This window comes from Otolemur garnettii, unplaced genomic scaffold, assembly GCF_000181295.1.
Source record: "Otolemur garnettii isolate 467f Iridium unplaced genomic scaffold, OtoGar3 scaffold00266, whole genome shotgun sequence".
Taxonomy (NCBI): Eukaryota; Metazoa; Chordata; class Mammalia; order Primates; family Galagidae; genus Otolemur; species Otolemur garnettii.
Window position 1 is genome coordinate 324,115 of NW_003852661.1, and position 27,101 is coordinate 351,215.

At 41.1% G+C, this 27,101-nt stretch overlaps 1 protein-coding gene and 2 pseudogenes across 1 annotated transcript in view; 2 read left to right on the top strand and 1 right to left on the bottom strand.

Annotated features, from left to right (window-relative positions):
- Positions 1–6,492: 6,492 nt before the first annotated feature.
- Positions 6,493–6,621, bottom strand: LOC111722504 (annotated as a pseudogene).
- A 10,211-nt stretch (positions 6,622–16,832) lies between these two features.
- The window catches only part of ALKBH8 (alkB homolog 8, tRNA methyltransferase), a 53,322-nt gene continuing 43,053 nt past the window's right edge, over positions 16,833–27,101 (top strand). The window contains exons 1-3 of the mRNA XM_023508714.1: positions 16,833–16,856; positions 21,522–21,657; positions 25,642–25,879. Of these exons, the coding sequence (XP_023364482.1) occupies positions 16,843–16,856; positions 21,522–21,657; positions 25,642–25,879 (388 nt within the window). The 5' untranslated portion in view covers positions 16,833–16,842. The remainder of the gene's footprint in view (positions 16,857–21,521; positions 21,658–25,641; positions 25,880–27,101) is intronic.
- LOC111722503 lies at positions 21,946–22,010 on the top strand (annotated as a pseudogene).

The following is a 27,101-nucleotide window of genomic DNA, read 5'->3' on the forward strand; positions in this document are numbered from 1 at the left end:
AAAAAAAAAAAAAAAAGAAATGAAATGAAACTAAAACACATGCTTTAATTAACCAGATGGGATTCAATTATATTTTTCCTGTTCCCTATTATGTTCTTGTCTCTAGATCAAAATTCTGAATGACTTGGATTCTTCATTTTGAAAGCAGATGAACACCCTAAAATAAGAAAGTAAGAGAAAAGGCATCTAAAACAAAGATAGACGTTGCATCAGCAGGGCCACCGTGCTTTCAACACCCCAGGGTAGAGTCAGCTTCAGATGAAAGAAGCCAGTTGCTAAATTACCCACAAAGGCTTTCTTTTCTTGTTGTTCTCATTGAAATGGCAGAAAAACCTCCTAGAAGAGCTGCTAGTAATGCAATCTTAATTCACAATTTCATGGTACGTTATAGACGTAGACTAGTGGCATTTTGTTCTGTGAGTGGAGAATTTATAAGAAGATTCTAGTACACCTTGAAAATTGGGGTTGGTCTTTACATGCCAGTTGAAGTTAGTTTTTGTTGAATGAGAAGAAAGAGGCCAGAAATACTTGAACAGTAGTTCTGCCTCAGAATCACCTGGGTAAATGTTTTCCAAATAAACATGCCAGAACATCACCTGGGCCTCGTGAATCAGAAGCCTTGGGGGATGGAGCCCATGCCTGTATGGTGTTTGAAAACTCCCCGAGGTAATTCTAATCCACGGAGCTGATTAAAAACTGCACACTTAGGAGAGGAGCCAAATCCTGTAGAAGCAGCAAGTGAAGCTCATATGTTTCACATTCTATTGTATTCTTGCAGTAAAATAATAAAACTTATACATCACCCCAGGCTGAACCTTCTAAACAGGCCAGTTGTGAATAGATAGTCAATGTGGTTAGTTCCTTTCTTTGCTTAATTGAAACTAGTGTGCTGCTAGCACAGCAGTGCGAGCGTTTAATAGTCACTCCTCAGAGAGCAGCAACGACATCAGGGGCCCCAAAGCTTGCCATCAACATTCACTAGGCTGGGGTAGGCATGGAGAGGTCGCGCAGGGCTGGGCCAATTTATTTACAAGGGAACACGATGAGACACTCAGAGATGGAGGAAGAGCCTTCAAGCAAACATTTCAGAATAACAGCCGACATGTATGGTGCCTCACTTTGTGCCAGAACTTGTTTAGAACACCATACATACCTGTATATCTCATTTTTCTCTCATAACAACCTTAAAGGCGCATTCTATTACTACCCCCAGTTTACGTGCAGTTGAGGAACCTGAGGTCTAAAGAGGTCAAGTCACAAATGTAGTAACAATGGAGGATGCGAGATTCCGGGCCGTCTGACCCCAGAGCCCACCACATCTGTCAAGGTCACACTAGTTGACTGCTGTTTGTTGAGAAGGAATGGAGAGTGCAAGTTTTATTCTTTTACTAATTGTTGATCCTAAGCAGCCCGTTCAGAGTGGAGATAGGGATGTATTCAGAAGGAGAAGGAGTGAGGAAGAGTGGACACCCCTACTGTTAATGCTAAGAGACCACACACACCTTCTCTAATTTTTCTTTCCCTCTTTCTCTCCTTCAATCTTTTCTCTTCCTTCCTTTCCCATCCCCTTCCCTTTAGTGATTAGGCCATTAGCCTACCGGCATCACCCACAAAAATTTTTTAGTATTCTTGGGAATCCTCAGGCATAAATAGCCAAAGGGTGGGAAAAGCCAAACACCAGGCCAGGCAAAAGAGGAACAGCAAGACGCACGAGGCACAGAAGCTTCAGAGAAGAAAAGCAGAAAGAGCCAGGAACGTATCCAAATGGAGTAGAGGGAGGGAGGTGCCCTGGGTGCCTCTCTCCACAATTAGGACACCAACTAGTTTCACAGGAAAGTTGGAGGAAAGGGAGGAGGTTACATGTTTGAGATGACGGCGCCTAGGAGTGCAAAAGAGGTATGCAGGTGGACGCAAACAGCATCTGTGGAAAGCGGGAGATGTCCTCGGGGCTTATGGTGGTACAGGGAAGCATGGTTTCTAGACTGAGATGAGCCACTCCCCAATAAGACACTCATCCCTCTGGAATGTCAATGAAATGACAACATCATCATGTCACAGAGCAAGGGATCTTCAAAATAGTCAAGTCAGGTAATTAAAAAAAAACTTTAGCTGCTGAACTCTTATAAATAACTTCCTACTGTGAACCCCAAAGTGTTAAACTGACAAAGGGGCTGGTATCCTTCTCAGGGCCTCATTTCACTGTGTGTGGTGCCTGCCTGGGGCATCTCAAAGCAGCCCTGATAAAAGCTCAAAGAAACACAATCTGAAAACCAAAGGTTTAGTCCAAAGTACTTCATTTTACAGAGCACCTGAGGTGTAGAAATGTGGCAAGACTTGCTGAAATAGAATTCCCCTCACTGACACTCCCGTGCAGGATGCCATCTGCCCCACCACTCTGCCTTTAAATTAGCTAATGGAATAAATCAACACAGACATTTTGAGCACTACCTGTATGTAGTCCTTGATTCTGGATACTCTTGAGTACATACAAAAGTATAAATGGTGGACTTTAAAGAATTGGTTTAATTAAGGGAAAGTGAATAACAATATAAAAATTAAATAGTTGTAAGAGCCCAGAGGTGCAATGTATCTGAGCACTATAGGAGTGATATAAAGTAGACCTCACCTGAGTTCGTTCCTTGAGGGCTTGGCTTGCACCCACAGTTAGAACCTTTTGAGCACACCCGTACCCACTTGTCCTCCCACCTGTAGGCTCAAAGCTGTCCCAGCCCCTACTCCCTAACCTAACCTAGCAGGAGGGATCTTGGCACCTACAGGGAGCCTCCCTGATGCAGGGTTTTAGGTTGCTTTGTGAGGTCTTCAGAAGGCCTTCCTGCTTCCTGTCATTATTATTTCCCAGCCATGAGAACTTGCTTTCCCTGAGAACTGAGGCCCTGTCTTGTTTGGGGGGAATTCTAAGGAGTGGGTTTTGCCCTCAAACCCTCAAGGACTCTAAGGAGTAGGTTTTACCCTCAAACCTTTCAGGACACCTGAAGATGTTCCAAGAATTCCCAGAATTGCCTGCTATTGGATTTTTTTTCCTTTTGGTCACTGTGCTTGTTTAGTGATGGCATTATATGACTTGCATGTCCCAACCCTGTGTCCTGAGTTTTCAGGGTACTGTCTTCTGGAGACATCGCCACTCTAATGAACTGATTTCTAGTTTTATGTTTGCTCTGTATCTTTCCTTTTTGTTTACATAGGCCTTGTGGAAAGTGGAAGAGCAGAAGAACTCCCGGCTGTTTCTGCTGGTGGCTTCTTCCGGTCTTAGCTGCCCCTGGACTGACTGGATGTGCCTGTCCATACTTGGGAGCACATGGACATTTCAAGTCCTTATTCCCACTAAAGGGTTAGAGAGGGTTTTTTTTTTTTTTTTTTTTTGGTCAACCACATAACTTATAACTTGTAAAGAAGAACATGAGTGCATTCACAGCCTTATCTGTGACTTTTAGACATTGAATTTCACCCTGGTGAAGCTGTGACCTGTGACATCTAGGCAGGCTGATACTGGTTGAGAATGCTGCTCTGAGACTTTATCTTCTTCCTCACTAGGGAAGATCAATCTTGAAGGTCCAGGTATGTGACGTCTCACTGCAGTGCCTCCTACTTCACTGATGGCTGAAAATGTGCAGGAGAGTTACCCAGTTCTATCTTGCTATTTGGTGTGGACTTATCTTTTCCTAGTTTTGGGGAGGCCTAGAATCTAGTCACGAACTCTTCTGGCCAAATGGAAGTCAGACTATCACTTGTCTCGAAGGGTAAGCAACCTGTCTTGGAATGGCCCCCTCTGGATACCCTATGATAACATTCATGACAAGCCCTGACAATTTTGGTGGGGGAGGATAGAGCAGTGGTGTGGGAGAGAAGCAGTAACCAGATTTTTATTTCTAGACTATAGGCCTTTCCCCAGTGGAAATGGAAGTGTCACAGAAGAAAGAATTCGAGTCCCAGTTGTTTACAGCAGACCTATCTCAGTCATGGCAGTCTGAGAATTTTCCAGCCATATGTCTGATGGACTCCCAAGTGGAGATGGCTCAGTTTCATATTGAAAACCTGATCTCTGCCTGGGCTGCTTTATTTTGTCCAATTCCAGCACCTGCACATGACCTTGAACTCTGGCTTCCTGGTCAATGCTTGGTATGGAAACTACATTGTCTGGAGCGGTAGGAGTTGCATTTCTCATGCCCTCTTCTGATAGGACTGGATGTTATTAACTGTGGCAGTATCTTCAGCAATAAGATTGGAGCTTCAACCTCCAGGTCCATGTAGGAACCTCACAGGTGGCACTTGCTTCTTGAACATGTTCTTGCTCTCTTAGGATTTATTTGGCTTGGCATGGCCCGACTCCAACCTGGTCTAGCTCAGAGTTGGTCCTTCCTTTGAAGGTTGTCCCTTCCTTTGTCTGTGGCCTTTCACCGTGGAGACCAGCATCTTCTATCTTTGGACAACACATCTAGTTCCCCTCCAGTGTTTTATGGAACAAAGGGTGTTTTTTTGTTTGTTTGTTTGTTTTTGAGACAGAGCCTCAAGCTGTCATGTATTTCAGGGTGTTTCTATATGCCAGGCATCCTTGGAGGCTCTTTTGTCCCATTTGTACCAGGGTGTTCTGACTGAGTACTCTGGTGTTACCTGTCTGCCATCTTCTACCTTGGGATCATTCTGCCAAGCCCTTGTTCCAAACTGACCCAGAGATGAGAGCATGAGCTTGGATCCTGATGTAAAGGAGGACTGTTTGTACTGACAGGCCTGCTCCGAGGCTCTGCTGACTGCCATCTCCTGTGACTTGAAGGATGCCTGATTCTCACTTTATCCTGGACTCTGGTCCAGATAACTCAATACATGTTGCACTCACCCCTGCTCATAAAACCTGAAAAGTACGGCTAATGGAAGGCATATTCTTGAAGCACATTTCCCCTCAGGCAACGCAAATGGATCTCTAGATCTAAGTGTTTTGTTTAGAACACCAGACAATTCTCCACTTTTCCTCCATTAGTATGGTTTGACCTCATTTCTCCACTTCTCCTCTTCCCACGTGTGCATCCCTGATGCAGACTTCTCTAGCAGCACGAAGGGCAGCTCTACATAGTTTTGAGAACAAGCCATGTTTCATAAAAAGCGCCACCAAGAATGTAAGGCGTCACATTGGAATTGATCTTGCTGTGGTATCTCTGCCTTGTATTGGAAGTGAAGTTGCAGTGGTATCTCTCCCTCACTTGCTGTGGTATCTCTCCCTCACATTGGAAGTGAACTTCTTGCTGTGGTATCTCTCCTTCACATTGGAAGTGAACTTGCAGTTGTATCTCTCCCTGTCCTGGTGATTAGGTCTGACTTTTTTTCTTCTCCCTGAACCATCTCTTCAAGATACTGGAAAGGATCATTAGTCCTCTTTTAGCTGACAATTGACACCCTTGTTTCATTTCTTGTCACTATTTAACAGCTAACTGACAAGGTGGCATCAGTGATCTACATTGTTAGATTTTTAACTGCTCTAGCAGGCACCTAGATAGCGGAAGAAACTAAACTAAACTGAACCCATAGATGATGGTTCTCCATTGCCAAAACATCCCCTAGTGGAGACCCCTGTGCTCCAGGAGGCCTGCCCATGTGCTCCCCACCTCCACTTTAGTAATTTGTGGCACCAGAGGCCCAACCTAGGTCAATGGCACGGACATCCCATTTGCTTTTTGCTCTGTTCTGTGACTTGTAGCTAAAATCCTAATTCATCTGATTTTTCTAGTGGTTTGGTGTCTATTACTTTTTGTTGACTTTTCTTGGTATAAACTGGGCTGACTTTTGGAAGACCTTTTGTTGCAGGCTTGGTAACCTCTGCTCAAAATGCCTACCCCTTGATTCTGGTGCTTAGACTCCTCTTTTGGACTCTTGAACAGGAGAAGTCTGGGATCACCTTCGGGAGGTGACACCTTCTAAAGGTCTCCTTCCCATCCAAAAGCCTCAGATGATTCCCAAGTTCTGGAGACAGGATCCTGATTTCTCAGTGTTAATATTTACCCCAGGATTCATTTCCCCTCCAAGAAGTTCCTGCTTCCACTGCTGCCACCTCCTGATCACAGGTGCCTGCTGCACAGAAGGAAACATGGCCAGGTGCTTACTGTATTTGTTCTGGCCCAAGATCCCTGTATCTTTAACAATTTGTCCCTAACTCTTTTTGTTTCCTGAATTCTCAGCTAAGGCTTATCTAACCACCTCACCTCGCTCTAATCACCTTGAGTTAGATTAGAACTAATTAAAGTAAGCCACTGCTGCTGAAACATATATTTAATTGGCCTGAAAAGGTATTTATGTGGAGGAAATTTATGGAGGAATTTGTAATAAAGAGATGACATAAGAAATAAGTCAGAAATTCACAAGCCCCAAATAATAATGACAAACATAAAAAACATTTGTTAACATGAGATTGTGGTCTATCTACGTTACCAGGTCGATAATTAAACTTCAACTTCTTGGTTCTTTTTTTTTCCATTCAGTCTCTGCAGGGAGTTGCCTGTGCCAACTAAGTATATTACAAGTAGCTGTGACAGGGTATTGGGGAAAGTTTTCAATTAGCAATAATGGCGCCTTGGATAAACCTCATTGGCAACAGTGCTGCCAGTGTGCAAAGTTTAAACCTCTTGTTTCCAATGTATTTTTAAAACCTATTTCTTGTTTGGTATGTGTCTTAGTCTATTCCTCCTGCTGTAACAAAATACCTTGTCTAAGCAACAGAAATTTATTACATGGGGTTTTGGAGACTGGGAAGCCTAAGGCCAAGCTACCAAGGTGTCTGGTGAAGGCCTGTTTCTCTGTAGATGGCACTTTCTTGCTGTGTCCTCTCGTGGTGGAAGGACAGAAAGGGGAAATGCTCCTTTACCCTCTTAGTGCAAGGGCGCTAATCTTGCGTGTGAGGGTGGAGGTCTCTAACGACTTCTCTTCCCAAAGGCCCCTCCTTAATGCTATTGCAGGGACTGAGTTTGAACTTACCTGACAAAGACACCAATACTCAGGCCACAGCAGTGCTTGTCTTTTCATGAAGAAGGATTCCATAATAATGCTAATTATTAAGTCCTTACCTATAGAATATTAATAGACTTCCTAGAGGTATTGAAAAGTAAATTTAGGTTAGGTTAGGTTTCTGTCAACCACAGATTAGGTTTGGTTAGCTTTCTGTCAACCACATGCTCCGCTAAGCCATCCTTTAAATAGAAGAGAAAATGATGATATCCAATATCATTTATTCTTTTTTATGAAACAAAGTTTATTGAGGATGAGAAAGGTTTACAGAGCAAGTTATGTAGACAACAAATGGGCCCCCATTGTTGCGACAAGGAAAAAGTCTGTCTGATCTTATTACTGACGTTGACAGCTGGGGTGAGAGGGCCAGACCAGCGCCATTTTGTTGTTTATGGCCTAAGTTCTGTTCCTCATTTTGAGCCCCCGCCGCCATCTTAGATAATAAGCTTCAGCTTCCCCAAAACCGTGGCCTTTCCCCGAAATCAAGCACCCCAGTCAGCCAATCAGAAGTGCTCCCCACCCTTCTTGCTTCATACCACCCTAAGACCCCAGTTAGGAAATCCCCCACCCCTCATACCTGTACCAATCCAGAGCCTCCCCGTACTTCCCCAAACCATGACCACCAATCACCCATACTTCCCCATACCCCGACCACCAATCAAAAATGTACCCCACCCTTCTTCACCCTTCTTGCTTTCTGTACCCTATAAAACTTTCCAACGCCCTAGGCTCGGGGCCTTCCTTGGTATGTTTGCCAAGAGAGGGTCCGAGCTCGAGCTTGCTAAATAAAGCTTGCCTCTTGCTTTTACATTGGAGTGTGTCTCGGTTCATCCCTTCCTGGGCTTGGGGACTCAGGGAAATTCTGGGTACAACAGGGGCAAGAGAAGAAAATAAGACAAGTAATGCTAATTGACTTTTAGAAATAATATAGCACCTTGGCTTTCAGTTAAGATTCTTCAAAAGTTACACTGTGCAGATTACTATGTGCTTGCATAACAGATGCACCTACTTAAAATTTTGTCTCTGTCTCATTACACTTGGATAAACTTCTAAATAACAAAAAAGGACGCATCTCTGTAATAGTGTCCCTCAGAAATAACACTTGCAGTTGGCAAAGAGGATGAACTTTGGACTGGACTCCTGGCTTCATTACTGTGTCATCTTGGGAAATTTGCTTAACCTCCCTGAACCTCAGAGCTCATTTATAAAATTGGGAGAATAACACATGTAGGGTTTTAAAAAATTCAAAAGTATATGTTAAGCCCTTAGTATTTAATACCTCAATGCATATAAAAAGTAGTATCACTAAAGTGATATATATATATATTTTTTTTTTTTTTTTTTGAGACAGAGTCTCACTATGTTGCCCTCAGTAGAGTGCTATGGCATCACAGCTCACAGCAACCTCAAACTCTTGGGCTTAAGCGATTCTCTTGCCTCAGCCTTCTAGTAGCTGGGACTACAGGCACCCGGCACAACACCTGGCTAGTTTTTGTTGCAGTTGTCATTATTGTTTTAGCTGGCCCGGGCTGGATTTGAACCTGCCAGCCTCAATGCATGTGGCTGGTGCCATAATCACCGTGCAATGAGTGCTGAGCCAAGTGGTATATATTTTAACTTATAAAGATGAGTCCATTTAATCATGTGATAACACAGATATGAATGTAAATCACTCTATAAAAATATCTTCTCCCTAAACAGTTTATATACTCTGTCTTTAAGGCTTAGTTGCTACCGCTATAAAATGGGATATAGAGATACCAGTAAACAGACTTGTTTTTAGACATAATTTTATGGGTTCTTTAATAATTTAATAATCAGAGTTTTGGATTATTTGGCTTCTTGATCCTTTGTATTTTATTAAATTAAAATGTTTTCCCTGAAATACAAATCCCGAATATACTAGAAATCTGGCAGCTTGACACTCTGGGGATGGTTTTTAGAGAGGTATATATGTTGATGAATAATACACAATGTTTTCTTCAGTGGTTGGACATATGTAAAAGCAGCAGGATTTCTTATAAAACATGCAGATTACTGGGTCCTGGACCCAGAGATTTTAAGGCATATACCCACTGGGCTTCAGAGAAACTATTACAATTTATATTTGCTTTCAGCTGACTTGTTATGTCTATGGGGTGAGAGGCTATGATTTTAACCAAGCACTCCAGTGATTCTGATACAACAGTCCAAGAACTGTCCTTTCAGAAACATGCCCCGTAAAAACCTAATCAGATCTGTGTTATCACTGCAGTGAAGCGTGTGTGACTCGGGGGATGTGGAAGAATATATTAGAAATTCTATTTCTATTTTTATTTAAAACAATTTAAATATCCCACATTTAATATCTTGGACGCTTCTTTAGGTCTGCATGCCTGATGTCACAGGTCACGGGCTTTATGATAGGTGCTCTAAAAGGAGGCCTGAGTGGGAGTTCCTAGCCAGGGGGAGCTGCCTTTGGCACCCTTTCTCTTTTGCTTTGAATGTGACATATTTTGTACTTGGTAAATGGATTTTTGGATTATGTAATCCAAAAACTATTTTTGCAGATGGACAAATGGGTTAGAAAACTCTTAATTCCCTACAGTGAAGATGAATAAAAATAGTAATTCAGGGTTGGCGCCTATAGCTCAAGTGGCTAAGGTGCCAGCCACATACACCAGAGCTGGCGGGTTTGAATCCAGCCTGGGCTGGCCAAACAACAATAATGGCTGTAACCAAAAAATGGCAGGGCATTGTGGTGGGTGCCTGTGGTCCCAGCTACTTGGGAGGCTAAGGCAAGAGAATTGCTTAAGCCCAGGAGTTGGAGGTTGTTGTGAGCTGTGATGCCAGGGCACTCTACCCAGGGCAACAGCTTGAGGCTCTGTCTTAAAAAAAAAATAGTAATTCAAGTACAAGTAACCAATAAAAAAATGCCAAAAGTGATGCTCCTGGAGTGAAATCTCAGTCCCAATGTAGTAACTAAGACCATCAAAGCAGAGCTGACAGGAAGTCTATTCCCTCAATTAGAAATGATCATAAAGGCTGTATAAGATGTGAGTTTATATCCGGTACAGTTCCTGATGAAGCTTGCCCTCTCTGAGCAAGTATCTTTGGGTCTTTGAGAGATTAATGATGATATGAAGCCATTAAAGGGGTGAAGGGCTAAGACATTTTTAAATGTGCTGTTTACACATTTTTGAGAGATTTTTTCTCTTGTAGAGTTGAAACATTTTAAGACTTTTATTTTATCATAACCTTTTAAAATCCACAAATCCCATGCCTCTAGGCACCTCAAAGATTTTCCTGCACCCTGCATTGTCTATTTCTTTATTCTTGTCTGCTTGAAAAATCCATTGCAGAAAAATTATTCTGCAAAATAGGCCTTTAGCCTCAAGAATAAACAGACCATTTTAGGAGGCTAACGCTTCACAGTTAAAACTTTATATTTTACAAATGATCAAAGAACAATCACCTACACTGAGTTTTATATTCTGTATTACAAATTCAAGGCTGACCCTTTTCTCTCCTTCCTTTTTTTCTTGGCTACTTTTTGCCTCTAATTACTGCATGGGGAATACGTTCACCATATGACTTATAAGACTGCAAACTTTTCATTGAATTTTTATCACCATGGCACGAATAATGTATTCAGTCCTAAAATGTAACAGTGAACATTATATGGTTTTACATTATGAATTCTTGCTGGAGTTTCAAGAAACCAGGCGGCCAGGAAAGCTGCACAGAAGACACAGTTTTGGAAAGGACACCTGATACAAAGTTGCCATTGACCCAGGAGGTGGATGGGGCCCAAGAGTAAGTGGAAAGATTGAGAAATAATTTTATTTTTTAAATCATAAATGGGTGTGTGTGAGTAAAAGTCGTACAGTTGCCACTGGGAATAAGTGGAAGAAAAATCAGAAAGTAGCCAGGATCAAATGGTGTGGTAGGTGGGAAGGGGAAGGGAGGTTAGAACCTTTCTAACTACAGAAATTGAATTTGAAACTACAGTATCAGGTTTGCAATCACAGTAAATATGTAATAGTTTTCAAGGACTATTGGGGCTCTTTTCTTTGCTTTCTTTTTTCTTTTTGAGACAGTCTCACTTTGCCACCTGTGTAGAGTGCCATAGCCTCATAGCTCACAGCAACCTCAAACTGTTGTGCTCAAGTGGTTCGCTTGCCCCAGCCTCCCATGTAGCTGAGACTATAGGCTACCAGGCTAGCCCCAACACCAGGCTATTTTTAGAGATGGGGTCTTGCTCTTACTCAGACTGGTCTTGAACTTGTGAGCTCAGGTGATCCATCCACCTCAGACTCCCTGAGTGTTAGAATTATTGGTGTGAGCCACTGCACCCAGCCTTATTTGGGGCTATTTTCAATGTTTTCTGACTGAAGAGTCTTGAAGGAGTGTATAATAGCTGTTGGGATTCTGTGTTGGATGACTTATTAGTTGATGAGGGTGCGTATCCTTTTCGCACCCTTTTCTCTTAAATTTTAAGATAGGTCGTTATTATTGTTATCTGGCCAGAAAGAAATGCTCAATTCCCTTATGAAACAACTGTTGATTGTCCATCCAACCAATGTCTCCCATTTTTCTTGCTAATAGAAACTCCAGGGGCAGCACCTGTGGCTCAGTAAGTAGGGCGCCAGTGGGTCCACTGTACCGAGGGTGGTGGGTTCAACCCGGCCCCTGCCAAACTGCAACAAAAAAAGCCAGGTGTTGTGGCAGGCACCTGTAGTCCCAGCTACTTGGGAGGCTGAGGCAAGAGGATCACCCAAACCCAGGATTTGGAGGTTGCTGTGAGCTGTGATGCCACAGCACTCTACCAAGGGAGATAAAGTGAGACTCTGTCTCAAAAAAAAAAAAAGAAAAAAGGAAAGAAAGAAACTCCACCCCCCCAATACAACATAGTATGTCAAAAGTCTTGATTTTAGGGAGGATAGGCTTCATCTGAGCTCCACAGGGTGAATCATAATTGGCCTTAAAATAGTCATGGTAATTTTACTTCCCTTAGCCAGGGCCTGGTCTGGGATATGCTTGTATACTCGTTTTCTTTGGCTGATGTAATACATTACCACAAACTCAGCAGTTCAAAACAATCTAAATTTATTATTTCACAGTTCTACAGGTTAGAAGTTTGGGTTGGTTAGGTTGGTTTCTCTGCTTTGAGTTTCACAAAGACAAAATCAAAATGCTGGCTGGCTGGGCTCTTATCGAGACGCTCTGGGAAGGATTTGCTTCCAATTTGTTAAGGCTGTTGACTGAATCCAGTTTCTGGGGGTTGAAGGATGAAGTCTTCGTTTCTCATAGCTCACTGAGGCCTCTCTTCAGGCCCTCGCATGTGGACCCTGATGTCTCAGAACCACCGACACAGTACTGACTCCTTCATACTCGGAATCGTTCTGACTTCCTCTGCTCCATCTCTCACTCCAGCTAGAGTAAATGCTCTGCTTTTAAGGAATAGCGTGGTTAGACTAGGCTCTTGGATAAGCTGGGATAATTTGTTTTAGAGTCTGTAAACCTAATTACAACCGTGTACTCACAGGTTCCAGGGAATAGTGTGGATGTCCATGGGGGCCCATTATTCTGTCCATTATGGTATGCAACCCATTTGTGGTCAAGAAAACAAAGGAGAGTCCATTAGGAGCTTGATTTTCTGGATATAGCTGGAAATACTGCTCCTTTCCTCCACTGTAACGCTGTAGGGATACCTGGAGCTGTAGCAGACACCATGTAACTAGAAAATATCAAGGATGAAGATAAACAGGCCCTCTGGTCCCCCGTTCATTAGCTGCTGCTTCTCGTGGAGCACCAGCCACATCCCTGAGGCACCATGGTGAAAATGAAGGTCGGAATAAATGTTTTCGGTTGTATTGGGCACCAGGGATGCTTTTAACTCTGGCAAAGTGGATATTGTTGCCATCAATGCCCTTCATTGACCTCAACTACATGTCTCAGTATGATTCCACACATAGCAAATTCCACGGCCAATCAAGGCTGAAAATGGGAATCTTGTCATCAATGGAAATCCAATAACCATCTTACAGGAGCGAGATCCCACCAAAATCAAATGGGGCAGGGCAGGCGCTGACTATGTTGTGGAGTCCACAGGCATCTTCACCACCATGGAGAAGGCTGGGGCTCACCTACGGGGGGTGCCAAAGGGTCATCACTTCTGCTCCTTCTGATCATGCTGATGCCCCCATGTTTGTGATGGGTATGAACCATGAGTACAAGAACAGTTTCAAAACTGTCAGCAATGCCTCCTATACCACCAACTACTTAGCCTCTTTTGGCATCGTGGATGACTCAGGACTACAGTCACTGCTACCCAGAAGACTGTGGATGACCCCGCTGGGAAGATGTGGTGTGATGGCGGTGGGGCTCTCCAGAACATCGTTCCTGCCTTGACTGGTGCAGCCAAGGCTGTGGTACGGTCATCCTGTGCTGAACGGGAAGCTCACTGACCTGGCCTCCTGTGTCCCCATTGCCAATGTGTTGGTCGTGGACCTCATGAATCACGTTAGTGATCCCCTTTGTGTGGATGGTTTGTGATTTGAGGAAAATTAACTATTTAAATAGTCTTTTCAGTTTTCTGTTACTGGCAATTAAAATCGATTCTAAAGGAGATGTTGTTCCTAGTTCTAGTTTTTTTTAGAAACAGAGTCTCATTTTGTTGTCCTCAGTAGAGTGCCGTAGCATCACAGCTCACAGCAACCTCCAGCTCTTGGGCTTAGGTGATTCTCTTGCCTCAGCCTCCCCGAGTAGCAAAAACTACAGGCACCCGCCACAACACCTGGCTATTTTTTGTTGCAGTTTGGCCAGGGCCGGGTTCGAACCCTCCACCCTTGGTATGTGGGGCTGGTGCCCTGCTCACTGAGCCACAGGTGCTGCCCATTCCTAATTCTAATTTTTGAAACTCTACCTGTAAATGCTTTAAAATGTAGTATGGGCTAATCCGATTAAATTTACTTATAGTATAATATGATTTACAAGAAATATCTTCATTAGTGGGGCCATCTTAGCTGCACCTTGACACTGTGCTCTTGATTACAAAATTCAAGAAGAGGGTTCAGGGGTTGGAAAACTATAGCCTATTGGCCAAATTCTGCTAGCACAAGCTGGGAGAGCTAAGAAAAGTTTTTACATTTTTAAAGGGCTATTAAGAATAAACAAAGAAAAATATGTGACCACAAGCCAAAAATATTTATCTGGATTTCACAGACAAATCTTACCCACCCTATTGCAGTTGACATAGAGAATTCACCTCTCTTGAAGTTAACACTCATTTTTCACTAAGGAAAGAGTCACTAAGTGAGCATTTTGTACCTTTGAAAATTATAGGTTACCATGTAGTTTTTGGCATGGGTAAAGATGAATTTTACCTTCAAATTAAAATTCCTTTTCAGTTCAACATTTATTAACTTCCTGTTATTACAAGACTATCAAATACGATGGGGTTACAAAATGAACACAGATGGTCCCAATGTAGCTGAAAGTCACTCAGGAAGTCATCTTCTCTAGGAGAAATGGTCTACGAAATACTCCAAGAAAAAACAAGGGCCTGTGTTACCAGATGAAGAGGGTCCGGCTGCCTATCACTGTCAGCCAACATGCAGAGATGGGGACAGGTCCACAAAACTATTTTTCAGAAGGATGGGACTGTTCTTCTTTCCCAAGAACAGTCAGAGCAGCCTCTCTAAGGCTACTGTTCTGTTCTTCCATTTCCAAAATTATAGTTTTATACATTTAAGTTCAGAGTGAAGACCATGTTAACCCTTATCTTAAACAATAATTGGCAGAACTCATGACCCACAGTAAACAATAATCAGGACTCAAAACATTCCAATTCAAAAGCTGATCCCCTAAATCAATCCACCTAAACTACTCAAAATAGGCATCTTCAGGGTGGGAGGTAAATATACAAAACAGAATGGGAGATGCGGAGCAGTGGAGGTCAGGCAGGACCTAAACTGACCAGACCAGCCGTCTTATTTTCACTATATGTGCTTTCACTTGTTTACAAAGGATTACATACATTTTCTTTTTATTTATCAACTTTTCTAAAGGATATTGAGGCAGGGATGGACAGGAGATGGTTGGAAATTTGGGCTTATAATTCTAGAGCAGAAAAGGAGAAATGAACAACCATTTCATACATTTTACTTAATTATCACATCAGTCTTAAAAGGAAAATACTGTTTTGCAGTTTCTACTTCAGGTCATAACCCGATGTCCCCATATTCTTTTCAGTAAACCAAACTGATTCTTAAAAAAAAGTAAGGGCTGGAGGTAAAGATTAGGGAATTATTCATAAATCTCTTTAAAACTCTTGGGAAGGCAGGCAGGAGGAGGCTGCAGAATAAAAGAATAAGGTCAAAGATAAAACCTAAAGCGTTGCCTGTGTTTAATTATAGACAGAGAAGCTTGTGGAAAACTCTAAAAGCAAGTGATCAGGATGTATAAAGAGAGCTAAAAGAGAATGATTTTACAGAGGCTTAGAAAATCAAAAGCTTTAAAAGCTTCCGTGCCTTAAAGAGATGAAGTAGGCTCGGCGCCTATAGCTCAACCGGCTAAGGCGCCAGCCACGTACACCTAAGGTGGCAGGTTCGAATCCCCAGCCCGGACCCGCCAAACAACAATGACGGCTGCAACCAAAAAATGGCCGGGCGTTGTGGCGGGCGCCTGTGGTCCCAGGTACTTGGGAGGCGGAGGCAGGAGACTCGCTTGAGCCCAGGAGTTGGAGGTTGCTGTGAGCTGTAATGCCATAGCACTCTACCCAGAGGGACAGCTTGAGGCTCTGTCTCAAAAAAAAAAAAAAAAGAGATGAAGTAACTGAAGTTGGCCAATAGGAGACAAGTGGCTATGTTACATTGCTGTCCAACTTGGGAGCCACTAGCACATGTGGCTATTTAATTAAAACTAAATAAATTTTTTAACATTCAAAATTCAGTTCATAGTTTACTAGTCACATTTGAAATGCTCAAAAGCCTATCATATTGGACGGTTTGGATTTTAAAACATTTCCGTCATTGCGGAAAGTTCAGTTGGGATGTTCTTTTGCAAGCACCTAGTAGGTCGGGAGCAAGACTGCCATGGGGGAGACGTTTTCTCTTACACCCAAGTAGTCTGCAATGTCTCGTTTACTTGATCTTTGCATCTTGTACTTGCCTCCTCACTTTTGCTCTTCAGTTTTGGTACCACCCTTTCTTGGACTATGGAAAACGCTACACATTTGCCTACCAAATTCTGTTCCTTCCCCCTTCTAACTTACTCTTTGCAGAAATCATTCCTCCACTCAACAACACTCTCTTTTCAGGGCCACTTTTCCTGGCCAGCTCGCCAACCTTAACTTTTACCGATAGCGCACTGCCTTGCAGCGTGGATTTGGGGATTGCGACACCACAGGAAGGCAATTCCCAGCCCTCCTTCCACATTCATGCCTGTATCTTCCTATTACTCTGCAGTCCTCACCGTTTCCCTGGCACACTCATACACGGTCAACCCTCCTTCTCTCCTGCCCGAACACTCTTCTTTCTGACCCTAGGGGCCTCTAATATGCACAAAAAGCCCAAGGTGGCAGGGCGGGGCTTGGGGAGCATTACTGATAAACCAAAGGACACAAACTTGTTTGACCTTTCATTTGGGGAAGAACCAATAAAAATAAAGTTGCACTGTCAATTATTACCCTATTCCCAAACAAGAGAACTGAATTCCCACTGTAACAGAGAACAGTTCGCAAAGACACTTAGCCGGACAGTGCGCCTGCGGCGTTCTGGGAGGCGAAGGGGATTGTGGGAGTTACTTTTCGCCCCGCTGATTCATGGGAAACGTAGTGCGCTATTCTCCAACATGGCCGCGCCCAGGTGAGGTAGTGTTCAAATACCCGCCGCCGCTTTCTGGGGTTAAAGCAGAAAGTCTGGCAAAGGAGAGAATACCCGCTTTGTTAGAAGCCGGCCTAAGCCAAGGCAGAGGCGAGTGGCACTTCTTGCTGGGGGACACGTAGGCAGCAAACCTCTGCTTCCTCTTGTCAGCCTCTTCGGTGTTTACCCGCCTCGCTGGCGTGGGCTGAAAACCCAGGGAAAGGACAGATAATCTGGGCGGCGGCGCTCTGGTACTGTTCTGTGCGCAGTAGGGCTTCAGTTCGTTGTGTTAGTGTTTAAGGGGCACGTGTTTGTGTTTTGTGCGGGCGCTCACGTGGTGCCTCTGCTAATCTGTTTTCTTTAGGGTTGGAGACGGTTGGTTGCAACCTGGGGCTCCTGAATCGGGCGCGTTGGGGTTTTGTGACCAGTATCAGTAAAGCAAAAGCAGTGCTGATGGCTGCACCGCTGGCGCATCTGATTGTTCCTGTGATTTTATTTGAGTAATCCTCGCGACCCTTGGGCCTTTGGTGGTGGCAGCCTGTGGGTCTGATTAATGTCATTGAACGATTATTGTCCACTGTATGGCAGGCATCAAATTGTGCTCTCAAATAGATGATAGTCTTCTTTTTGAGCCCAACACAGACAGATAATTATAATACAATGTGAGAACTCCAGAGTTAGAGATACACAGTAGTGTTAATGAAAACGTTGAAGAAAGCTGCCAAACTCAGAATTATGGAGGAGTTTAGGAGGCGCTAAGACGGTAAATTTGATTTAGATACTATTCAACAATGTATAGTATTCTTCAGAGAGTTAAAACATGGTAACATGACAAGATATGGGTGTATCTTTTCCAATCATTTTAAACCTTTACAGTTTTTTTTTTACAGATAGGTAAGGCAGTTTGAATAGCTACTAAACTCAGAAGTCATGCAAGAAGAAAACTCCCTCTCATTCCCATACTCATCTATACATTTCCCTTCCTTGCGGGTAACCCATATTACCAGTTTCTTGTGTATTCTTATTTTATTTTATTTTATTTTTTTATTCTACCCTGTCCCCCTGGGTAGAGTGCCATGGTGTCACAGCTCACAGCAACCTCAAACTCTTGGGCTTAAGCAAGTCTCTTACGTCAGCCTTCCAAGTAGCTGGGACTACAGGCACCCACCACAATGCCCAGCTATTTTTTGGTTGTAGTTGTCATTGTTGTTTGGCAAGCCCCGGCTGGATTCGAACCTGTCAGCTTCGTTGTATGTGCCTAGCACCCTAGCTGCTGAGCTATAGGTACTGAGCCAGTTTCTTGGGTATGCTAAAGATTTACATGTAAGCTTTTTATACCTGTGTTGTACTTTAAAATCAGACCTCGTTTGGTAGGAATTTAGGTTCTTTCTATTCTTTGCTAGTAATTATAGTTTACATACAAGCACAGGAACATTTATTTATCCTACTGGATTTATAATAGGTTTTCTGTTGCTCAAGGAGGGCATGGACACACATACTACCATTATCACTTAGGCACTATCCAATGGGATGTGTTGGGGTTAAATTTATTAACATGGAAGTAGCAGAGCATGTATAATCTCTAAACACTCATTATCCCACAGAGAATATGCTTAGGCTGGAGGTGGCTGGCCTGGATTCAGCATGACTAGTATCCTAGTAAATAGTGACCTCACCCCCTTAATATGACATGGAGCATCTAAACGTTTGTACCATATTGGATACTCCCTAACCAGGAAAGCAACCTTGCTGGAAAAGAGCAGTTCCAGACCTCAGCAGGTGGTATCAGCCTACTCTTTGTTAAGGTGACTCAGACGTGCTGGGCCAGCACACTGCCAAGCTACTGGAATGGAGGAAAAATGAGCCTTAAAAGGCATCTAGATTTATCTTTCTTTACTTGCAGTAGTATTGCGTGACTGGCGTAGGGAGAAAGGAAAAGGGGTGGCAAAAATGTAGTTATGGGGCTCCATCTGCTGGTGGTAGGTGTATTTGGCATCTTTTCTTTGTTGTTTCATTTCTAAGTCTTTCCTTCCTGGAATTATTATGAAAAAATTCTATAGGAAACTCACCCCTTGTTCTCCATGATTTACTATAGAGTAGGTATTTCAAAAGATAGAGATCTTAGAATGGAATGGCTATAAAATAGCTCCTTAGCAGGCCCTCAGCTGTTTTTTCTATTAAGCCATCCGGATCTTCTGAAAACAATGTTATAGTAATAAATTTAATTTTGCTTAAAAAGCTATGAGATGGGCACTATTATTTTTATCCCTATCCCTGTTCAGAGAAGAAGAAACAGAAACAGATATGTAATTAACTCACCTTGGAACATAGAGCTAGTAAGTGGTGGAGCCGAAATTTGAACCTGGAACCTAGACTTCCAAACACTGCTTCATATCACTGAATGAGGCCCTGGGGTAATTAAGAAAAGTATGTTTTAATCCCTGTCCTCAAAGAGCTCATAGTTGAGTGGAAGGGGACAGATACTAGAACAAATCATTATAATTAGTGCAGTGTTACAAATAACCATTCAGTTGTCCCCCTCCTGTCTAATGATGACTTTTAATGCTTTTTTTTTTTTTTAAATTTCAGGTTAATGTGAGGGTATGAATGACCATGTCACAATATCTGAATTTGTTAGGTAGAGTCCCTGTGGAAGTTGTGTCCTGCACCCAAAAGATGTGCCATATACTCTACATTGTGCCTATGAAGTGGGAACCCCCAAACCCCTGTCCCCTCTTCCCCTCTGTCATCCTTCTTCCTGCAGCTTAAATTGAATTGAGTTTTCCTCCTATGTGGGCGTGAATTAGATGTCTACTGGCTTCATATTAGTATTGAGTACATTGGATATTTGCTTTTCCATTCTTGTGATGTGTTACTAAGAAGAGTGTTTCAAGTCCATCAAGATTAATACAACCCTAATGCTTTCTAATCTCAGTCCTTTTCCTAGGAGGCACTTTATATTGTCACCTGAAACTGTATGTCTCACCAGTAGCTTGAACATATAATATCATAAATCTGCCTCATTACCTCCCTTCCTGAGCAGCTCCTCCTGACTTTCCAGTTTTGAAAGGACATCACTAGTTTCTCAGTCACTCAGCTTTATCCTTTTGGTTTCTCTCGCCTTCATTTCTGAGTATACGTCAAGGCCTGTTGATTCTGCCTGAACTTTTCTTTCATCCTTCTTCTTCCCCTCTCCCACTATTCCCTTTCTTTCTACTCTCCAGCATACATCAGGCCAGCATTTCTACTTGCCAAGCTGGATCATTGCAGGTCTTCTTACCTCTCATCTCCCTACTATGCTGTCCAACCAGCCTGCCGCACTGGCCTTACTTCCTATCTTATTAACTCCATGTGTTGGGAAGCTGGACTGCTGGCATTTTAATACATAGACTTGGTATTTTATTTTCTGTACTTAAAGATTAGTAATTATAGCTGTGACTATTTATGAGCTGTTTGGAAATAGGATTTTGCATAACTTCCTAAATTTGTTTCTTCTATTAATTTTGAAGAATTCTAAGTGTATAGAAGGTGAACATACTCTCTCTGCTCTAACTGTGTAAACAAAATAGACTACTGTGATAAAGCATGCTACAGGATGCTGATTGGGTTATATAATCACAGAGGACCCTTGGGAAGATACTTAGTACTTGCTAATTGACGTATTTCAATGATGTGAAGGCACAATTTTATGGGGTTCTTATTTATAGGCTGAGCCTATAATTTTTTAAGTGACAGAAATAAGAATCCCATAAAATTGTGCTTAGCACTTTTGGAGGACAAAGTGGGAGAATCACATGGGTTCAGGAGTTTGAGACCAGCCTGGGCCAGTGGGAGACCCCATCTTTACCAAAAATAGAAAAAATTAGCTGGGCATGGTGATGCTCACCTGTAGTCTCAGCTACTTGGAATGCCGAGGCAGGAGAAACCCTTAGCCCATGAGTTGGAGGTTGCTGAGAGCTATGATGGTGCCACAGCACTCTACCCAGGGTGACAGACAAAAGGAAAAAAAGTTACAGACATAAATACATGATATGAACAGATTAAAAAATAATAGAATGAATACCTGCATCGACCATCTAAAGAAATACCTTCCATGTTCACATATGTCACCTCTGTATCAAGGTCTTTTTCCTTCTTCACAGACATAACCTCTTCTGAATTTAGGGTTCATTATTTCCTTGCCGTACTTTTAGTTTTGCTATATATGTATTGCTAAACGACATATGGCTTACTTTTTGATTTTGACCTTTCTATAAATGGAGGCATATTGTACATTCTTCCATGACTTCTGTGTTGTTCCTCCCCTTGCCCTGTGCTTCTCTTCCCCCCTCCCTCCTCTTTGCCTTGCCTTACATGATAATTGTGAATTTGTCCCTGGCACATTTTACCTAGGACTGCGTGAGTAAAGGGAACCAATACCTGCGAGTCAAATGGCAGACTTAATGGAGCTACATTAGATCATTTTTTAGACTTAAAGATGCTGTTAGATGTTCTTAAATGTTCCTTTACTGTATTTTCTGTTTATCTGTTCCTCTCTTGGTTCTTGAAATGTAAATGAAACATTCATATAGAAATATTTATAAACTATTAAATATGTGAATAGCATCATTGTAATTGTTTCTTCAGGACTTTTAAGGTTGACAGTTTTTTTACTTTTTTTTTTTTCAGTATTGCTGTGGACAGCAGCCATCAACATAATTACAAACTCAGTAAAACTGAGAAGAAATTCTTAAGGAAACAGATTAAAGCCAGGCATACCTTGCTGAGACATGAAGGCATTGAGACAGTCGCCTATGCCACGCAGGTGACCTAAAACTATTATTACCATTTACACTGTAAATGCGTTGACATGTTAATGTATATTGATGTAGATATTCTTAATAGCTGCTCAAGGCTGTAGTTGTTCAATCATGTGTTAAATACACATATGATAGGACCTGCTGACTTTCTATCTGGGGCCATAGCTTAGTCTATACCTTGAATTTCTTTTGTGTTGGCTTGAGTGAGAGGAAGTTTTGGGTATATATTAATAATAATATCTCTGTACCAGCCTTTTCAGTTTGCAGGGTTTACTTATTATTATATTTAATTCATTGCTTCTCGGCCTTTTGGCTAAGATCAAGTGTAGTATTATATTTAATTCCCCACATATCCATAAGAAATAGGTGAGAAAACTAAAGTTTAGGAGGTTATGCTATGTCCATTGACAAAAGCTAGGGACTCGCTAATAGAAACTTAAAGCTAGGTCTTCCGTATTCTAATACAATCTTCTTTCTTCTGTTTCCAATCTCACCTATTTTATAAAGCATTTTGATTATGTGCCACAAAGCATTTTTTTCTTTTCTTAGATCTTATGACAAAGCCTATTCATTATCTGATGGCAATAACTAAATGAGATAACAAATATGAGGGACTGAGGTTTCTGGGCTATGAATTAGAAGAACTCAGCTTAACTCTTAGTTCCTCCACTTATTTGGGCATGTGGAGTAACATTTGACCTTGGCTTTCTTCATTTGGAAGCAGGGCACAGTATTGCATACTTTTAACCCTATTTTCTCGTTAGATCTAGAGACTACTGATACTTAGACATTAAAATACTACATGAATGTAAGGAATTCTGACGAGACTATTTTTGGATCATAAAGTTGTAAGAGTGAGAAGGAAACATAGATATCATTTAACTGAGAGTCAAACATACAATTCTGAAGGTAAAGCTGGGTTTGAAATTTATGCCTGTTGACTGTCAGCCGATATCCTTCCCTTAGGCTTGGGATGATGTCTTGATGTTTCGTTATAGTTTAGGAATGAGCAGTCTCATTCCTCCATGTTGAGGGACATTTGAATACAACAGACAAAAGGCCTGTACTCGGAGTTAAATATTGTTGACTTCAGAGAATTTAAGCCAAATTTCTATAGCAAGGATAGAACAGATAATAGATTAGAATAATTAATATATTTCTCTTCCCAACCATGACTTACCTTTTTTTCCTTACAGGGGCCATGAAGAAACTAGTAAGAAAAAAATGGATTGAGTTTCTTTGTAGCCTCTGAAGCTTGTTTCTGGTTGGGTTTGTCTTTTGTTTTGGGTCTCTCCAGAAGTTTTCATCTCATCTCATGACCTTCAAAGTGGCATTGGCATTTTATTTAAGCTTTGATTATTTTTTCTCTACTGTATTTGAAAGGAAAAGAATAAAATTGTAGAAAGACCTTTAATTATATTTTATTTACTTGGGGGAGTACAAATATTCTAATGACATGTTATAGATAAACATAGTTTCCTATAGGTTTGTAAGATTTTTCTAGAGTAGTGATCCTGAAATTGTCAGGAGTGAAGATAACTTCAAAATGATTTAAACTCTCTGCTTCATATATATCACTGTTTGGAGAATTGCTTGAATAATTATGAATAAAATAATTATTACTTTTAATCATATTGCATAACTCACATGTAATGGGATGTAAGTTCCTCCTGCCCCGTCCCGTACTTCACTTCCTTTGTGTGGTTTGCCTTTAGAGTTACCTGCAAGTCACCTGGACAGCCTCTCTGAGGACCACTTCCACCCATGCCCTCCTCACCTTCCATTCCTAGATGGTGTAGTGGATTATTGAGACTTATGTGACCTTTGTAATACCTTAGATTTAAGAAGTGAAAATGTTTTTGTAATTATGACTGCATCTAACCAAATATTACGGTGTTTTAGTTAATAAACCTTATTAGATGATAAATGAGGTCTAGGGCAAGCCATTTGAAACTAAATTTTGTGCCATATAATACAGTAGTATATTAGTGGGTTTTTTATTATATGTATACTTGCATGCATATAAAGTATTGGCTGTCGCATGACAAAACAGCTTTATTTTTCTTCTTATCTACTTTATAATAATTCTATTATATCCTTTTTAAACAAGGATCTAGATAGTCTTATTTTGTACAATAAAACTAGTTTACTATGTACTAACCTTGAGCTTAGTATAAATCAGGCAAACTACTGTCCTCAAGTCAAATTAGGCTTCTGAGCTCAGAATGGGTTTTACACTTTTAAAGTTTTTAAGTAAAGCTGAGACTATGTGATAGCAAGTTACATTGGCCTGCAAAACATGAAATATCTACTATTACCAGAAAAACTTTGCCCACTGGTATAACTGATGAAATTGATTAGAGCAGGCCCCCCCCCTTGGCTTATTTTTGTTATATACTACAATGTTTTTAGAAGTCAGAGACTATAAATTAAAGGTCTTAGCATCACATAGAATGATTTTTTAAGTATACAGGCTACCTGGGTGCTAGGCCATAAACATCAGAATAAAAATAGGAAGGCCGGATGCATTGGCTCAGACCTGTCATCCTAGCACTCTAGGAGGCCTAGATGCCGAGTGTTGTGGCAGGCGCCTGTAATCGAAGCTACTCGGAAGCTAAGGCCCAAGAGTTTGAGGTTGCTATGAGCTGTAATGCTACAGTACTCTACCGAGGGCAACAAACTGAGACTCCATCTCTGAAATAAATAAATAAATAAATAAATAAATAAATAAAATAAGGGACGATTCCTCCATCACTCCAAAATTTCTTTGAATAGAGTTTAGTGCAGTATTAAACTTACAAACTGACCAAATTACTTAACTGAATTTCCTGGAGGAAAATTTTCCTAACTTGTGTTTAATAGAACTTACAATTGATTTTTTGAGCCAGTACCTTTACTTTTATTAATAGTTTTTAGTAACATTGTATAATGGTTGTATTAAAAGTGTGGATTCTGTAAACTGTCAAGTTTGAAACCCACCCTTAAGTAACCACTTTAATCTAACTTGTCTGATCATAGTCTTCCTCTATAAAGTAGGGCTAATATTACCCAAATAAATTCTTCTGTTGTGAAGATTATGTTAATGAGGATTAATTAGGTGAAAGCATATAGAACAATCTCTGGCAAAAAGCAAGTATTACGTAATTGCTTGTTTTTTCTCCTCTCACTCTTTAATTTTGTTAAATTTGTATTTCTGAATAATAGTGTCTTCTTTTAATTTGCTTTTATGGTCACTAAGAAATGAATATTTTGCCAAAATAAGTTGGCTCACTCCTGTAATCCCAGTACTTCTGGGAGACCAAGGCGGGTGGATTGTCTGAGCTCACGAATTCAAGTCCATCCTGAGCCAGAGTGAGACCCCATCTCTAAAAAATAGCTGGGCATTGTTGTGGGTACCTGTAGTCCCAGCTACTTGGGAGGCTGAGGCAAGATAATCACTTGAGCCCAAGAGGTTGAGGTTGCTGTGAACCATGATGCCACAGCTCTACGGAGGGTGACCAAGTAAGACTCTGTCTCCAAAAAAATCAATATTATTTGCAATATATGAAGTAGTACTTTTTCTTCCCCAAATATTTAGTAAATTGGTTTATGTACTTTGTATGAAATCAGCAAAGCAAATAATTACTATAAGGAAACTTTTTCCCCCTTAATTATATCTTTGTAGAAATCATTTTTTTAAATTCAAGATTAACATGAGGTACACATGATGAGGTTATATTGTTTGCATTTGTTAGGTAAAGTTAAGTTGTAGTTGAACCCTTCACACAGGGGGTGTGCTGTATACCCTTACATTGTACCCATTAAGTGAGAATTTACTAACCCTCCTCTCTCCTCCTCTCTCCCTTTTCCCTCTTTCCACCTCCCCCTCTTGAATTTGTGTTTTTCTTTCCCGTGGGCATACAGTTGTTTAGAAATCTTATTTGAAAATGTTATTTTAGAATACATAGATTGGTGTCAATTTCTCATGTTACTCTTTTTTGTCTTTTAAGAACCTGGTTGTTGCCAATGGTGGTTTAGGTAATGGTGTGAGTAGGAGCCAGCTGCTCCCAGTTTTGGAGAAATGTGGACCCCTGGATGCTCTCTTGATGCCACCTAACAAGCCTTACTCATTTGCAAGATACAAAACTACAGAAGAATCCAAGAGAGCTTATGTTACTCTCAATGGAAGAGAAATAGTGGACGATTTAGGACAAAAGATCATTCTGTATTTGAATTTTGTGGAAAAAGGTATTAAGATACAGTTGTCTTTTAAAAAGCAGTTCTTTTGTGTGAGTTTCCTTTTCATAGACATATGTTAGGAGGTTCAGTTATTGTGAAACATAATTAGGACAGCAGGTTAGCAACCCATTTTGCTGTAAAAACATTCCCTAAGCACTTAGTGTATCCCTGGGACTAGTAGTAGAAGGTACAGAGGTGAGTAAGACATATCCTGCCTTGAGGGAAGCAGGCCTCACCAATCAACAATACATTTATTATGCATGTTGCTTATTTTGGAATTCTTCTACCTAATTGTATTTTTCAAAGTATAATGTTGAGGATCCAGACCACCAATTTATTTCATAGTGTCTACCCAGAAGCTTTGAATCAATCACTAAAGAATTGATTGTAGTCCAAGTGCTTATATGCCAATCTTCGTATTTATGGAGGGGTACCTTTAGCCACTAAGAGTCCTAAAACTTTATGGTGGTGCTGCCCAGTAGAACTTTCTGTGAGGACAGGAATGTTCATGTCTGTGCTGTCCAGTATGACGGCCACTGGGGAGTGTGCTTGAAGAAATGAACACAAATTATTTAGGTGATGAAGGAGCTCAGTTCAGATGTTCTGGGGGTGGGTAGCTGAGTATAATTTGATCAAACTTATGTTTTTGTAAAACTAGACTCAAAAAAGACTTTTAAAGACTTTTGAAGATATATTTTAGAAATTACACTTCTCAGTGCTCATATATATTTGATTTTAAATCTGATGTAAACTTTTTGTATTCTAGAAACTAGATTATCCTTATATTATAGGTGTTTCTGATCATGTTTGAAAACTGAATGGCTAAAAAGTAAGTTTTAAGCAGTAAGTTTTACTGAGTTTTCTCCCCTTCAGTATATTGAATACTCAGTAAGAATTGTGCAAAGTGAATTTTGGAGTGTTCTTTATTTGAAATCCTTCATAAATATAGATGTCCTTCTAACATTGTATCAGTCATACTTTTAAACTTGGAAATCATTTTTAATTGAGATAACAGAAATGTGTTACAAATATTTTGATATCTGCCGTATGGTAGGCACTGAGTAACAAATATAAGGGATATTTTTATTTATTTATTTATTTATTTTTTGAGACAGAGTCTCAAGCTGTTGCCCTGGGTAGAGTGCTGTGGTGTCACAGCTCACAGCAACCTCAAACTCCTGGGCCCAAGCAATTCTCTTGCCTCAACCTCCCAAGTAGCTGGGACTACAGG